The 16259-nt window shown below is 34.6% G+C and overlaps 1 protein-coding gene across 1 annotated transcript in view; it reads right to left on the bottom strand.

The window, feature by feature from the left end:
- The window catches only part of EYS (eyes shut homolog), a 610207-nt gene that overhangs the window by 197204 nt on the left and 396744 nt on the right, over nucleotides 1–16259 (bottom strand). Inside the window, exon 26 of the mRNA XM_041477332.1 lies at nucleotides 15402–15514. Within this exon, the coding sequence (XP_041333266.1) occupies nucleotides 15402–15514 (113 nt within the window). The remainder of the gene's footprint in view (nucleotides 1–15401; nucleotides 15515–16259) is intronic.

The raw sequence follows: 16259 nt of genomic DNA on the forward strand, positions 1-16259 counted from the left end.
TTGACTGAAGTAGGAGGTTTCTGTTTAAGAATTAAAAAGTTGAATTTTGGATATTCATATGTGTGTCCTTTTATCTGCTGGCTGTTATTGTTTACAATTTAATATTTTTTTTCCCTACAACAATATCATATTTAGCATGTCCCAGTGTAAGATGAAATGCTGGTAGATGACTTCCCCTTCTTGAAATGACTGTAAGGGTATACTAAACAATGTTGTGTTCTTACTAGCAGGATTTTCCTAAAAGAAGACTGTTAAGTGCTGGTATAAATAATATTTATCTTTCATACAATTGGAAAAGTATTTGAATTTTGCAAAAATGTGTTTTTGTAACAAACACTCTGACTTTACCTGAGAGTGAACAAATACTGTAACTATGATGTTGAGAGCACCAAGGAGAACCATCAATAACAAAGTAATTAAGAAGTTTGATACTTATGACCTCATGTTCAATCTCTTTTTGATTCCTAATTCTCCAAGGCATCAAAATGCCACCCAATATAGTCTTTTTTCTCCTAAATATTTGAAGAAATTTAATCTACAAATAAAACCCTAGGACAGAATTCACTTTGTCAAACATTATCTGCCTAGGAGATTTGAAACTTGACTGAGATGGCCACCATGGTTCTCCCTGTAGACAACCTATATGCAGAGAGGTATCTCCAGCTCATCATTCTAAGAAAAGTAACCAACTTTCTCCATTGACTAGAGATGGTACTAAACAAAACAACTGTGATGAGTGAGGAAAGACTCCTACTTCTGCTCACTATGGCACACTTAAAATCATTTGTGTTTTGATTGTATAGCTGAAAAACAATTCAAACCACTTTTACATATTGAAAACATATCCTGAAAACATTTCCCATAAATCATATGCCTTTACAGCAGAGAATGGAGCTTACCTTACCTTTCTACAATCTAAAATAATCTTCCTAACATTTTAAGCAGCTTAAGTTTGCAATGAGGGACTGCTGTTACTTTACATGTGTAACAGAATGTGACTCTAACCTATGAAAATCTTAAAACATGGAGAGATAGTAACAGGAAACATTATCAAGACTGAGAAGTTTCATTTTTAGTGTGAAGAAGTGGAAGAAAAAATAACAGTCCGCAAACAAGAAATAAGGAAACTCCAGATGCCTTGTCAGCAGATTTGTGTCTTTCCTTCCAACATGTGTGCAATATTCAAAACTGCACAGGAAATAAGATCAAGTGGAGCAGAAGAACATGCCACTGCTCTGCATTAAACTATTCACTTTTAATTAATATTATCAATAATTAAGGAATAGCTAAGGAGTTGACTTTCATTGATGTAGATTATTTGACAGAAAAATGTTATAAATGGATTATTCACACCCTCCCATCTTATCAACCCAAAGGTTGTGAGAGGGCAAGATCACAGCAAGGTAGAAAATATAATGAGCTAAAACTGTGTTATATTGAATTTATCAGGTGGTCATGCTGTTCCAGAGTAACATTGGAAATTTTAGATATTTTTCATCCATTGATGTTAACAGCTTTTTTTTATCTTAAACACAACCTGAACCCAACTACTATGTCATTGATGAGTTGGGTACCCAGCTATGACTTGGCAATAGGCAACACTACTTGTAAAACTAATTGTTCTTTCCAACTACAAAGCAAGTCTCAAAACAAGAGTAAAAAAGAAACCTGAGACAAATCTGGGAGATTATTCTCAATGACAGAAAATACTTCTCATTTTTACATTCAAACTGAACTATATTTTAAGCCATTCTTAAGTAACTTTAAATCATGAAGGGCAGCCATATTTAAAGCATTGATATTAGTGATTTAAGAGGGTCATTGTATCAAAGCAGGTCAGATTTAATAATATCAACCAAATGCTCATCATTGTGTCAACAAAACAACCTTATTAATGCAGTCAGGCAGTTAAAAGATGTAAGATGTATGTTTTGCTTACTTTCTTAATTAAAAAAAATAATACTTGCTTTCCTTGTGAAAAATTTAGACAACTCATTCAGTAATCAAGTCTTAAAATATCTAAGCTATAGATTTAAACTATGAAAATAAAATGCACCAAGGCAAGTAGATTGTGCTTTGCCATTTGTAAAGGGCTTAGGAGGGCTTAGGAGGTACAAACATACCTTTTAATGTAAAAAATAGTAATTTTATTCAATTAATCCAACTTAATTAAAATCTGTCAAAGGTTGCAGGGCCATATTCCCAAATTAGAGAATTTACCTTAGTCTGTTTATATTAGAATGTTATTCTGAGGGGGAAAAGTTATTTATTGTAAATAAAACTAATCTCACTTGCAACCAGAACTACCTCACCATTTAAGAGATCTGATTGCTGCCAAATTTTTTTCATAGACTTTAATTCAGTCATGAATACTTTATATCTTCTGGTTTATGAAATGGATTTTATAATTGGTAAATGCTGGAAGCCAGTTACTGATGTCACACTTGTGCTTATAGTGCTCAGAAGAGATTTAATCATTTCCTATCATTTCCATACCATACTTACTCAATTTTATAACATCAGTGAGCTATGTTAGACAGTTAGTTCTAAGAAATTAATGCATTTTCAATTGACTAATGTAATTTGGCCTCCAGCCTTCATCCTTACAGTTGTAAAATTTTCACATTATATCTCACTATTTAAATAAGGATTTGTTTGGCAGTAAAGGCATGCCAAATCTCCTTTTTTTGTCAAGTAGGACTTTTTATGGGTTCCAGAAGTCAGCAACATCTCCTATCTACCTCTTAATTTTAGCATGGGTATAGAGAGGGAAAATGGAGAAATCTGGCTTCAGAAAACTGGTCAGAAGCACATATATCTCAAAAAATTCATGCACTGCATAGAGACAGGTGGTTTCTTAAAATTATTTCTGTTCATGTTTTCTCTCATGGTTTTATGAGGTGAAAACCTTCCTTCTCCCCATACATAGGTAAATTACCTTAGATTCCTGCTATTGCCAACCATTGCTTTATTGTAACTTCAGAGTTTCAAAAAAAATCTGTATACCCATAACTAATACTGTGTCTAGAAATTTGCCAATGACTTTAGAAGTATGTGGGTATGAGCTGAATGAGAGCAAACAAATTCCAAACTTATCTTTACATTATATATGTAATTTTGAGCAAATTTTCAAAAATATAGATGAAAATGTACAAATACCTACAGTTTAGCACAGATGAAGCAGCATTTCTCTATTCTCTGAACATTCTCACATTACAGAACTTGGCCTTCTGAGAGTCAGAATTTTTTTCTTTTTTTATAACTATTCATTTTAAAGTTTACACATATATTCTCAATTTCTTATGCTTCTGATTCCTGCTTTTCACATGCCAGTGTATTTGAAGGTAAAAAAAGGGACTTTTCATTCTCACAAATATACCCAGATCTGTCTTGAGTTTTAGGTTATATTTCTGAAGAATTTTTTCTTTAGCCAAGGGCTGCAATTTCACTTTTAAAGAAGGAAGGAGAAAAAAGGAAAGGATACAACAGGATTTAAAGCTGTTCTTTTTCTGAATAGTTATTTCAACAACGATCAATAGCGTTGGGGGTTTTTTAACTGTTATACTAGTGTTTTAAGGCTGCAGGGGGCACTGATGCACTGTTTATCTACAGTACTGCAGAGCAAGAGTCAGACAGGACATGATTAAACAGTCCTGCAGGTTACAGAATCGGAAAAAAACATATAAACTATTTATAATCAATTTAGGTCTTGAGAAATTTGGCAATTGTAAAATATTTATATGAGTTTTGGAGGGAAATTCATGTTTCTTTTACTGGTTAATATATTTGTTTTTCTACTGCAATCCAGTGGTTGTGGAGATAAGAATGTTTTCTTAACTTTACAACCAAGGTCCTTTGAAGGATGATATATCTTTCTAGTCTTACATTACTTATTATTACAACCTTAAATAAACAATCCTTATCCTGCACAGAAAATAAAATTTTGCTTAGCAGCTCTCCAGAGAAGCCCATTTGTTCACTGTAGGCAATAACTTCCTCATATATTAATCAGCCAATATATATACTACCTGATTCATCAAGTCACTTAGGTAAGAATTTATTGCAATAAGAAATAATTATATTTGTAAAGAAATAATTACATATTAGTTCAGTTTATTTAATATTTTATGTTATAGAACTTAGGAGTGAGGGCATCTAAGATACAGAGATTTCTTGATAATAAGAAAGTAAGACAACTTATGACTCAACAACACACATCAGATATGCAGCCATGTCTCATCATGTGTTTTTCATTTATTCTTTACTGCTTATTAATTCTTTAATTCCTTTCTGCACATAATCACTTTTTTTTTTTTTTTTCAAGGTTACATTAGAGGCCTTAGCATTTCCTGCATTTACAACTGTACTAAGATATAGCTGCTTAGAGAGCCCTTTCTAGAAAGACATGAAGTATAATCTTAAAGCAACAGGAAGAAGCCATCACTTCAATTGGTACTTTGCACCAATTATCATCACTTATACCACAGCTATTTTGGGGGGTTATTACCAATTCAGACCTTCAGTTACAAATTTCAGCCATTGCTTCTAACACACTGGTCTCTGCAGAGCTAAAGAAACCTACTCTGCATCCTGTGCTTCTCTCCATTAAAGGAGGGTGCTACCTTTGTGTACACCATAATCCCCACAGTCATACTTCAGCAAAAAGCCTGAGACACTGAATTACTAAAGTATCTTTCTTCATTCCTGTTTATAAAAAATATCACCAATTTATTTGAGGGCTTTTGAATGATATCTTTCATCTTTTATGGTTTCTAGGTTCTGCTGCATTGCACATCAGGACACAATAAAATACAGTACAACCAATATCACAATCAATAGTGTACACAGAAAGGAAATTGTTCTCCTCCTTTCTTGCTCACACACACAGAAATCACATTAGTCATTTTGCTCCAGAAGCTTACCTTGAGTTGCTTGTCTAATTAACTAAAAGTAACTCTTAAGGACATTGCTTTCCCTTTGCGGTTTAGCCTGTTTAAAATAATTCAGATGTGAAGCTTTGTACAAAATTAATTTCAAAAAAGTTACTAATATTGCCTTTTTTTCAGGCTTTTCAACTAAATCTGCAACGTTTGAGCAATTTTAGATGAGCTTTATTTTAATTTAAATACCTTTTATTAAGTTAATTGCATATTAATTATCAAATTTTGATTTATAGTTTCACAATACATAACATTGTAAAGAATATATTTTTGATTTCAAGAATATAAGAGACATCTTTTAAAAAACCCCATTTTAAAAATTTTGATTCCTGATGATTTTTTGACTTGAAACAAACCATTGTTATAAAAAGTGCTCTGCCAAAGAGAAGTTCAAACAGTCTTTTTAATTATGGAAAATATACAAGATATAGGAATATTAATTGTGATGCATTTTATTTTCTAGAAAATCACACAAGGCTTTATGATGATGATTGTTTCACTTTCAGCTTTGTTAAATGAAATTTTTCTAAACACACAAATACTTTATAAGTCACAGAGTCCATGGTCTATTCAGCAACACAGTGAAACACATAGAATGGATACCAGCAGAATGCTGCCAGACAGAACAAAACAGAACTTCCAAACTTTTCTCTTGTCATTCTGGCTGTTAGCAGTTGAAGGTAGCTCTGAAGATTTCTTATTACTTCTGTACAAAATTTAAAAGTCAAAGAGAAAGTATTATACCAATTCAAGTTTGCAGTAGGCAAATTATTTCTTTCAGTGTGACTTTCATTCTCACTGATTCTCTCTAATATGCCTCTCCTCACAATGCAGCCTGGTATAATACCAGGAGCAACTGCAGCTCCATTATGAGGCACTTTCTGCACATAACTCGGAAGTCATGGAAACCCGCTCCAAAGTTTAATTATTTCTGAGTATATAACAAAACACTTCTCCATTTCCAGGTTTCTGTAATTGGAATGACAGCAAATGCTTGCACTAAAGTTAAGTGTGACTGTAATTCAATAGAGAAAGCATGCAAGATAATTTCTTTTTCCATTTGATTGTTTTTAGACAATTCATCATCGTATATACTCAGCCTTAACCACTGCTCATAATATATGCAAGACTAGATATATAGGGCAATATTCTTAAAGCAAAATTTTGTCAAACTATACATGTACCCATCTTTAAAACCATGTTTTAAATGGACAGAACAAAACTGAGATTATTTTTTCTATTCTAAGAAAGCAGAAGAAAAGGATTTTAATATTCACATACCTGTTTGGCTAGAAGCCCAAGTAATTATTCCAGAAAGCTACTGAACCCTACCACTTGATGTCTTGTGTCACTAAGATAACTTTTCTTAAGAATTTAGGTAAAGTTTTCAGAGTATTTCAATGGCTATGACGTGTGATATTATTAATACTGTGAAAAGCATATGTAGTAAAATTTTAAGAACTTTGAAATATAACTTTAAATTTAGCTTCTATTCTGTGAATCTGCACAAGTTTTACAGTAAAGTTGGTATGTTCTCAACCTTCTTAATTCTTAGAAATGCGTTCTATTTTAACATTAATAACATTATTTTGTTTTAGGGGGAGGCTGTGATGAAATCTAAAATGAAAGAGTTACATTAATTAATAAAAAATATATAAAAATATATTTATAGATCATAAATCTTTAAAATATATTTTATTCTGCTTTTCTATGCTTTTATATTTCAAAAGCTAATAATGTTCAATCAGTGTGATTTTTTGGACAGAATTTCCAGGGAAATATAGATATTCAAAACAATTTGGCAAAAGGAAATAAACACTGTTGATAACCTAGAACAACCCAAATTTGTAGCAATTTGTAGTGTTTCTGGAACTATGATCCTTGGTATAAAAACATTCTCCTTTACTGCAGCTAAAAATATACAGCTGAAATCCTACACGTCTCCAACCATTAAATAACCACATAATCCACAGGTAAGAAAGGCTGAAAGATTGCCTTAAGGCTTTTAAACTATCTCAGCAGCCTTCTAATTTTGATCCGTCCTGACAGTGAGGAAGCTCCAGGTGTGGAGGATTCATTCACTGAGCTGTCCTTTGGACTGTGATGCCTCCCAGAATTTCCCCATGCTGGTCCACGGAGCTCTGTCAAATCCTTAACTCTCTTACCTCCTACATAAGAACTTGTCATGACCCAGTGAACAGACATCTGACAGGCAATCTCTCTCACTTCCGTGATTTGGGAATGTGGTTTGGACGGATACAGCAACTTTATACACCAAGCACAGTTCTGGGGCTTAGAATCTACCTCTCACTGTAAATAGGCCATAGCAGGTGGAGCCTCTTGAGGTAGCAGAAGTCTTTAACTCATATTTTTCCTTCCTAAAATAGTCAGAATCTGAGTCATAGAAGGATTTGCGTTGGAGAGGATCTAAAGGACCAGTTAGTTCTACCTCTCCAGTGTCATTGGCCAGGCCCTCCCACTAGTCCAGGCAGCACAAAATCTGATTAAACCTGGCCTTGGAAAGTTCCAGAGATGGGGCATCCCCAGTTTCTCTGGGCAACCGGTTCTAGTGCCTCACCATCCTCACAGAAAAGACTTTTTTCCTAACACCTACTCTAAATCTTCAGTTTAAAGCCAGCCCCTCTTATCACTACATGCCCTAATAAAAAGTCCCTCCCCAGCCTTCTTGGAAGCACCCTTCAGGCACTGGAGTGCCCAATAAGGTCTTCCCAGAGCCCTCCCTTCTCCAGGCTGAACAGAGCCAACTCTCTCAATGTGCCTTCATAGGAGAGATGCTCCAACCCTCTGACCAATGTAGTGGCCTCCTCTGGATTTGTTCAAATGGGTCCATGTCATTCCTGTGTCAGGCACCCCAGAGCTGGACGCATACTGTGAACAAATTTGGTTCTGTAATACGAACGTTCTGCTAAAAGTGACCCACTGTGGTCCCTCCCAGCCTCACCCATCCTGTGTTTCTGTGAATGTGTGATTTAATGACTCATGGAGGGACCAGTTTATATGCAATGGTTTAGCATTTGAGGAGCAAAAAAGCCTTATAAATTTCATTAGTCAATTTAGTAGTCTAGAGTAAGAATCACCAGTAACTGGAGACATTAAATATTATATAAATGAACAAAAATAGATCCAAAGGCATGACTGGAGTGCAAAATCACTCCATCAATGGAGCCTCTTGTTTTAGTATGTTAAATCAATACCTTATAAAATAATGAAGTACCCATGAGCAATAGTAGAAAGACAATTTCATTTAAAAAAACAACTGAGTCTTATTCACAAAAATATTTCCTTTTTCACAGCTGTGTCAGAGTGTTTTCCAAAATATTTAACTGAGATATTATTTATTTTTAGTAACACACTGTCTCAGGCATTGTATGCATACCTCAACATATATACTTATAAATGCCTCCTTGATAAATGTGAAAGGAAAAAATACATGGTATCCTTTAATACTTGTCTTATTTGTATCCATGCAAATACCTGGCAATTTCAGCAGAAATCACAATCTCATTACAATTCTTCACTACAGACACTAATGGACAGTAACTGCCACTGAATTCTGTTGACAGAATTAAGAAACAATTTTCTCTGGGTATAATGCATATTCCTTGAGTTAGAGAGGGATAATTAAGGTCAAGATAAACATCACCAAGTACAATTAGTAATCTCTAAATAAAGAGTTTTGATAAGGAAGATTAATAATAGTTTTGTGGTACACTGATGACAGACAGTCTTTTCCAGGAACAAGTAGAGAAATGTAACGTTTACAAACACACATTATCTCACCTGAATATATTTGACACATGGATTTATCTAATATCCATCAGAAACTATTTTCACAGAATACTTCAAAAGATTGAGATAAACTGCTTGTATAACATTTTACAGTGATTTAGAGTATTTATAACAGTAGGGAAGATTACATATGTCTCTTGTTTATTTCTTCTTTTTTTTTTTTTTTTTTTTTTTTTTTTTTTAGATCACTGAAAAGTCATTATCTATACAGGAATGCCAGAAGAAGAAGAAAAGGTAAAAGAAGAATAGAATTCATATATGCAAAGAGAGCAGAAAGGAAATTGTACAGGATGGCAAAACTCACAAAGGAAAAGAAAATATTGAAAACAAATGCAAAAGATAAAGGAAATCAAGAAGGGCAAACCAAGTAAAGGGATGAAAGCATATGAAAGCAACCCAGGCCCTGGAAAAGGAGTAAGAGGCAAACACACAGAAAAGTTATCAGCAAGCAAAAGCAATAGATGAGAGAGGGAAAAAGTAACAAAATAAATGCATAAAGAAGATCAAATTCTTGTTATCACTCTCTATGTTAGAATTGTAGAGAAATGCTATTAACATAATATCAAGCATCATGCATGTGGTGAATACAAATGAATGATATTTTTGAAGCTTTAACTTCAGTACTGTAATTCAGAAACATTTAGTCCAATCTCCATGTTAACCAGAGAGAACTCACAAAACCTGTTGAATAAATAAAACTAAGTAATGTCAGTATTCTTCATTTAATAATTTTCTTTTAGTGTTGATGGGCACTTCATATTCTTCTTTGTCTTTTTTTTTGTGATTCAGAATTAAGCACATAACTTTAAACTCTTGAGGAGAAGATAAAAATGTAGATAATGTAAGAAGTGAGATGTTGGGATGTAAGATTTTAACTGGTAGTCTCTTACATATAACAGAAGCTCAATGCTTTTTATAGGATCATGCATTTATTAATAAGCTAAGATGTAAATGGACAGAAGAGCTTAAGCTTGAAACTCTATGATTTCTCTTTTGATTTTGAGCCAGCTTGTACATTTGATTGATGTTAAATTTTTCAGTTCAGGTGGATTCATATGAAAAAACTCTTCAAGCTGACCTGAGTCTTCCATGGACTCTTAAGATGAGCTCTAAAATACAGCATGCACCAGTATAACCACTTTCCTTGGAAAGTGGAATGGTAACAGTAGGACTTTCACAACTGACTGAAAAATAACTTTCAGCAGATGAACTTTCCCCTTTTTAAAGTATGCAGTTCATTCCGAAGACAGAAGCCAAACACCTTCAGATGCCTGGTGTCAGATGCTCTGAGTTGTGATGTTTTATGATATACTGAAAACCAGGAAGTTCCACAGTGGAAAAAATGCTGAGAAATTGCACAAGAGACTGATTTCACAAAGGTGTTGTGGTCTGTGGGGATTTCTGTGAAATATCACAGAAAACTACAGAATGGAAAAGGAAGTATTCACATGAGGAAAGGGATTTGGAGCTTGCTGGAAAGTGCATGAGTGAGGCAAAAGTGGAACTGAGGGCTTACAGAAAACATGTAGAGCTCTCCAAAGTGTATTGCATAGCTCCTAAGAAAATTGCCATATATTAGGAAACCCATCAGTCCTCTTGATGGAATGGACCTTGGGTAATGCACTTTCAAGAGCCTCTTTCCAAAATGGAAATAACAATCAGAGTTTTTGCTGAAATAAAGCTCAGCTTCAGCCTGGAAACACATATTAAGATAAATTAATAAGAAAACCAAATATTTTTAAAAATCTACCACAGTTATGTCCAATGGGCGGTAATGAAGATTTTAGCTTATTAGCTTTTCTCTGAGAGTCCAATTCACTGTTGTACATTTGCATCCATCAGTAAGACTTCTCTTAAGAAAACAGTTAACAGTATTTTTCTGTTTCATAGATATGATTCTTTCTTTTTTTTTAATGAAAAAACAGGGATTGGATAGGTACAGCTACATATATATATATGTATATGTGTATATTTTCTGTGTGTGTTTGGAACCTTTGAATTTAGTACATGCAGTAAACTGTTACAGTAAACACTTACAGCAATATATAGCAGTCATAGTTCCCAGGCACTAAAACAGAAATGAACTTCAGTAAACACCAGCTTCTAATACTGGGACTCAAAGCTTCATTTATATCTGTCATCTGAACTCTGTCTGGAAGTGATAGTCATTTATCCTGCAAATCTATTCCAGTAACATTTTTTTAAACACTTGAAGAAGCTTTATATTGCATTAACATATTCCAAGTATCTTCCTTCAGAAGAAGAAGAAAAAAAATAGAGATTTCATTTCTTAAAAAATGTTATCAGAGATCCTTTATTTTCAATTGTCCTTCTACTACTACTACTACTGGTCATTATATAATCTCTTTCAAAATTACCTATATATTCATAACTCTAAGACAGGTATAATTTAAAGAGAATCATAACATAAACTTTGACAAGATTTACCTAACTATATAGTCTAGCATAATTCGAGAAAACTACCTATTGGAGGATTACCTTTACTAATTGATACGATTCCAATATAACCTCTCTTGAAAACCAAAGCTGCATAGCTCAGAGTACTTTATGGCTGCCAGTCTGCTCTCAGAGAGTCAAACTCCTCCTGCCTATGCCATTATTCTGCCATTTCCCGTTTCACCTTGGCTACATTGAATGGCAAGGAGTTCTGATGAGCTCTGAACACAGTACATCCCTCCTACCTGCTCTCTGTCCATGTGGTATCATGTAATAGTGTACTTATAAACACGATGCTTAAACAATGATGCATGTGAATAGCAGAAGGATCTGGGCCAGATTAACTGAGTTAAAGCCACATATCTGAAATCTCAGTGCTTCTGAACATGCATAGAATTCTTGCACCTTTCAGAATGATAGGGATTATTGCAAGTATTTGGTCTTTAATCATATCCAATTGCCTGGTGCTGCCTGTATCAATAATCTTCTTGAATTTAAGCAGAATTTAACACCTGTTTCCAAAATGACATGAAAGGTAATTTCCATGATGCCCCCATTTCCAATTTTAGTTCTACCAAGTTAAAAAAAATTCTCTCTCCCGTGTGGTGTATGACATTTGTATTAAAAAATATGAATTTTAAAAGAACAAATAACATTCTTGCCATAAATACAGCATTTTACACTGTAGATAGTCAGATATGTATGCCAATGAAACTAATGTTATGGTGCAATTTTTTCCATTTCTTAATTCTGAATATTTTTTAAGCAGTAATGTAAATCTCTGAGATAAGGCACATGCAGTATATAATATCCTATGAAAGGTACTGTCTTGTCCTGATGTACTGATTTCAATAGTTTTGAGAAGGTAAATGAACTATCTCTAAAATGTGTTTTTGAAAGCTCCCTATATTCCTTGCACATATTAGATCATCATTTTGGTATTTTAAAATACAAATAGATCTAGTTAGAAAGACGGCAGAACACATTTGGGTAAATTTCAATCCTATGAAAAAATCATAAGCTTAAAATTTACTCACAAGCCCATACATTTTAAGAAGTGTCAGCATGACCACAATAATGAAGTAATCCATGCAGCTGGGGTACCAACAAGGACAAAACCCAGCAGGATAACTGAATGTCACTAGAGCATGCTAAATATGTAAAAGCAGGGCATTCAAAAGTATTATAAATCTACAAATAGGTGATGATAAGTAGAAGGTAAATTAAAGAAAACCTACCACAGTAAGAACAGAAACAGTCCCCCTGAGTGACAAGTACAGGGTTGTTCTTGCAGAAGAAATTGGATTGCTTTGTCTGCCGCACTGTAGAGCTCTCTGCTACTATTAGGCAGCTCCAAATGTAGCAATACTGCATCTGCAGAACCATGCAAATCCCGAAAATAAAATATAAATTACACCATTTTTTATCACTGCTACTCGTATTTGCAAAGTATATAATCCATTATTTCCCTATTTAAACAACTTTCTTCGATCACTTTCTCCTTGCTTCTCAAAACAAATCCATCTTCCCCAGAAGCCTATCTTGCAAAAGGGGAAGGACAGCTGAGCTTCACAGGTGCTTTTAGGGAAGAAGACTACATTTAAAGGCTGATGATGTCAAGATGAGTATGGGTTATACCTAAAGTGAAAATCAAACCATGATGTTAGCTGCCAGGTGTCAGCAGCCATTTGTGTTTCACAAGGCAGGAATGAGTAAGGAGAATGTCTGCCAGGCCTCCAAGCAGTCCATTTCTATGGCGTTCCCTCCCCACCAAGGGAAATACAGAATAATCTCAAATAACTGTTGAAATTAATCTGAATTTCAGCAGACTAAGTACAACAATTTCCATTGTTGAAATTCAGCTTTTCCCAGATAGGAATAACTGTGACTTGGACCAGGATGGTGTCAGGTCTGTGTGGACTGCATGGGGCTGGACAGTGTTAGACACGGCTGCAGCATTCTGAAGAAGCAGGGAGGTAAAAGGAGAACACGTTGCTTAGCATAGAGCATTGAGGAGGCCCACTGTTCTTTCAAGAACCTTTTATGTAAAAGATGATATCCACAGTTCATCTGTAAAAAGTCATGTCATTTTACTCACCTAATCAGTAACATATGCACAATAAGTATTTGCAAGAAACAGACCTAGACTGTAATCTCTGAGTTCTGCTTCAAATAAAGCAATCTTTAATGTCTGTATTATACAATGTAAGGCATATTTGTATGCTGATTAATTTTGAAGGGGAGAATCAGAATCAATACAAAATTCAATAAATCTTGGTACACAGTTCTATAGATTATAATATAACAGATAACACAGCATTCTATAATAATAAAAATTTAAAAGGAACAAAGGTATTATTTTACAAGCCACCTCTTTCAGGTCTATATCCCTCTCTGTGTTATATACACAGACTGGACAAAGCTGTTCTCATTGCTTTTTTTTGCTTGTTGAAGGCTATTGATACTTAATAGAATGGTTATATAAAGTCTTCAATAGGAAAAACTGTCAAAAAGCTCAAGGGTGTAAGCACTTGTATCAATGAGAGTATTATTAAAGAGAATGAAAGAAAGTAGAAAAGACAGTAACAGTCCTGATTTTTAACTCATCCTGTTTTTACCTAGTAGTTTAAAAACCAGAATTGCCTCTTGCCTGTGATTTAGGATATCAAAGCTCTAATGCATATGCAAAATAGAGAAAAATTTCCTAATCTAGTAACCAGAGGAGACAGCAGAGATGGTTTATGATTTTTTTTCACCATGATTCTTTAAAGTTAATACCTGAATGAAAGACATGAAATAGCTTCCTCACTTGCTTTCAACCTTATGAATTTCTGTTTTGCACAGAGGCATAGTTTCACAAACGAGAGTACATGCCCTCATTTGGGAGGACACCATAGCTCTGACTAGGAAAATTTCTGATGAAACACTGTAGAGAAAGGCAGGAGAGGAGACATTGTTTCTTTGTTATTTGGGGTTTATCACAACAAAGGCCAGGGTTTTCTTTTTTGTGCAGGATTTAGACCCACTACCATTTGCTAAATGTACTTAGAGAACATATTCCAAACAAAATGCCTTGGAGAACTTGAAGGGTACAAAGATTTATTTCTTCATCAAGCTTGGACAAGGAGATGACACTGAGCTGCTGTTCTAAATAAAAATAGTGGCCAGTCTCTGCAGGGATAACAAATTGAATTTTGTGTCCAGAGTAAGTTTTATTGGCAAAAGTTTAGATGCCTGGGACTTGGGGCAGATAATTCATTAGACAGTGGGTTTACTGTTGTACCTTTGTAACTTTGAGTGAGATGTGTTCTCATTAAGGAGTTAGTGGTGGAGGTGAGTGCAGGGTTCAGATCTCACGCATCTTTAACTAATGATCTAGCAGGTTACCACCAGCTTTTGAGGATAGTGTTTAATCAAGCACATGAACATTAACTGACCTGTTCTACAAATTCTAGGGAAAAGAGTCATATGCTAAAAGCCATATATAATGTCCTCCAGGAAACTAGGACATGTACATCCTATGACCGAAATGATATTCTCTCCTGAAAGACCTCATTATCTACAAATGCAATTCACCTCTGTTTTCCTTTGCTTTCCATTTTGCCATGTTCAAACCTATCATATTGCAGAATAGGATCCTAATGTACATCACTTCCCCTGTATGGCTTTTATTTCAATCAATGCATGACCAACAGCAATGTGAACATGCAAAACTGAAATCAATTGGGGTTTTGAAATGTATTCAGAAGCAATGCTTTCCAGCATTTCTCACAATCTCTTGTAGAGTAAATGCAGCATCAGCTTGTCCATATTTGTAACAAGATTAATGGAAGTCCCAGAGACACAAGTAAGACACAACCAGCACAGCTCCCCACTTCCCAGTCCTGTATTTTCATGCAGATCATCTTTCTTAGTACTCTGTTTCAGCATTCAGGGTGTGACAACTCACTCCAAATAAGCTATCAAGTTTAATTGAACTACTCTGAAAAAAATAAAATCTTCCATTCAGAAAATGCTTTAAAAGCATAAAAGAAAGCAAGATATCTGTCTCTCTGGGGATTTTTGTCTTTTTTTTTTTTTTTTTTTCTGTAGCCATTGTTGAAATTATCTAAAATGACCACCTTGTGTAAGGAAGAAAGCAAAACCAGCACAAACAATTCCTTAGGATTTGGAAAGGCATAGAGGGCAGTTTACCTGCAATTGTCAACATTACTTCTTCCCACAGCATTAGAGAAGCTGAAAGGTCCGACGTTATTGATTTGTACGACTTTTATACAGCCAGTGAAATTGTAGACAGGTCCAGAAACCTATAAAGGAAAAAATGCATACAGTTCTTTTGCTTGTTAACATTGTGATCAAGGTATTTATTTTTCTATGGAGGAATACAGGTCATGGGGAATGGTAAACAGGGAAGATTTGAAATTTGTATTTGAATTTGTATTACTTCCCTGCTTAAAAGATTTCTAGCACCCTTAATCATGTTTCAAAGATGCCTAAGGACCTACTGAAAATGGGAATCACTGCAGGAGCACTGAAAACACAGAGAACAGTAAGCTGTTATGCACTGCCAAGGATTAATTTTTAACAATGAAGTCAGGTTTAGATAGTTGCAGAAAGAAAAAAAACATATCTTGAGGAACAATTTGCTGAAAGCATAATGGAAAGCATTAAATGCTTTTTAAAGCCCAACAGGAGCATTAAGCCTGCTAGAAAGGCTTTAGGGATAATAGACCAGCTAAGTGAAAAGGGAATGTTCAAAGAGACAAGGCTCTAGCAGGAAATGTAAATGACTCACCAAATCAAAATTTAATGAAGAGTAGCTCTGGGAGGTTCCCGTGACTGAACCACTTTTTAGTTGGGGTAGATCAGAGACCTGTCTCAAATTTACTTACTTCTAGAAAATGTTTTTTTAAAAAAAACCCAAAAAGTGAACAGTGGCAAAAAAGGAGAAAGATCAAGCAGTGTTTCTTGACAGGGATTCTTATGGGAAATTACTGTGGTCATCACTTAAAATGGCATCTAAACCGTGGGAATAGTAGACATGGATTTTTG

Source organism: Pyrgilauda ruficollis, unplaced genomic scaffold (genome assembly GCF_017590135.1).
Source record: "Pyrgilauda ruficollis isolate IOZ18807 unplaced genomic scaffold, ASM1759013v1 scaffold40, whole genome shotgun sequence".
NCBI classification, from domain to species: domain Eukaryota; kingdom Metazoa; phylum Chordata; class Aves; order Passeriformes; family Passeridae; genus Pyrgilauda; species Pyrgilauda ruficollis.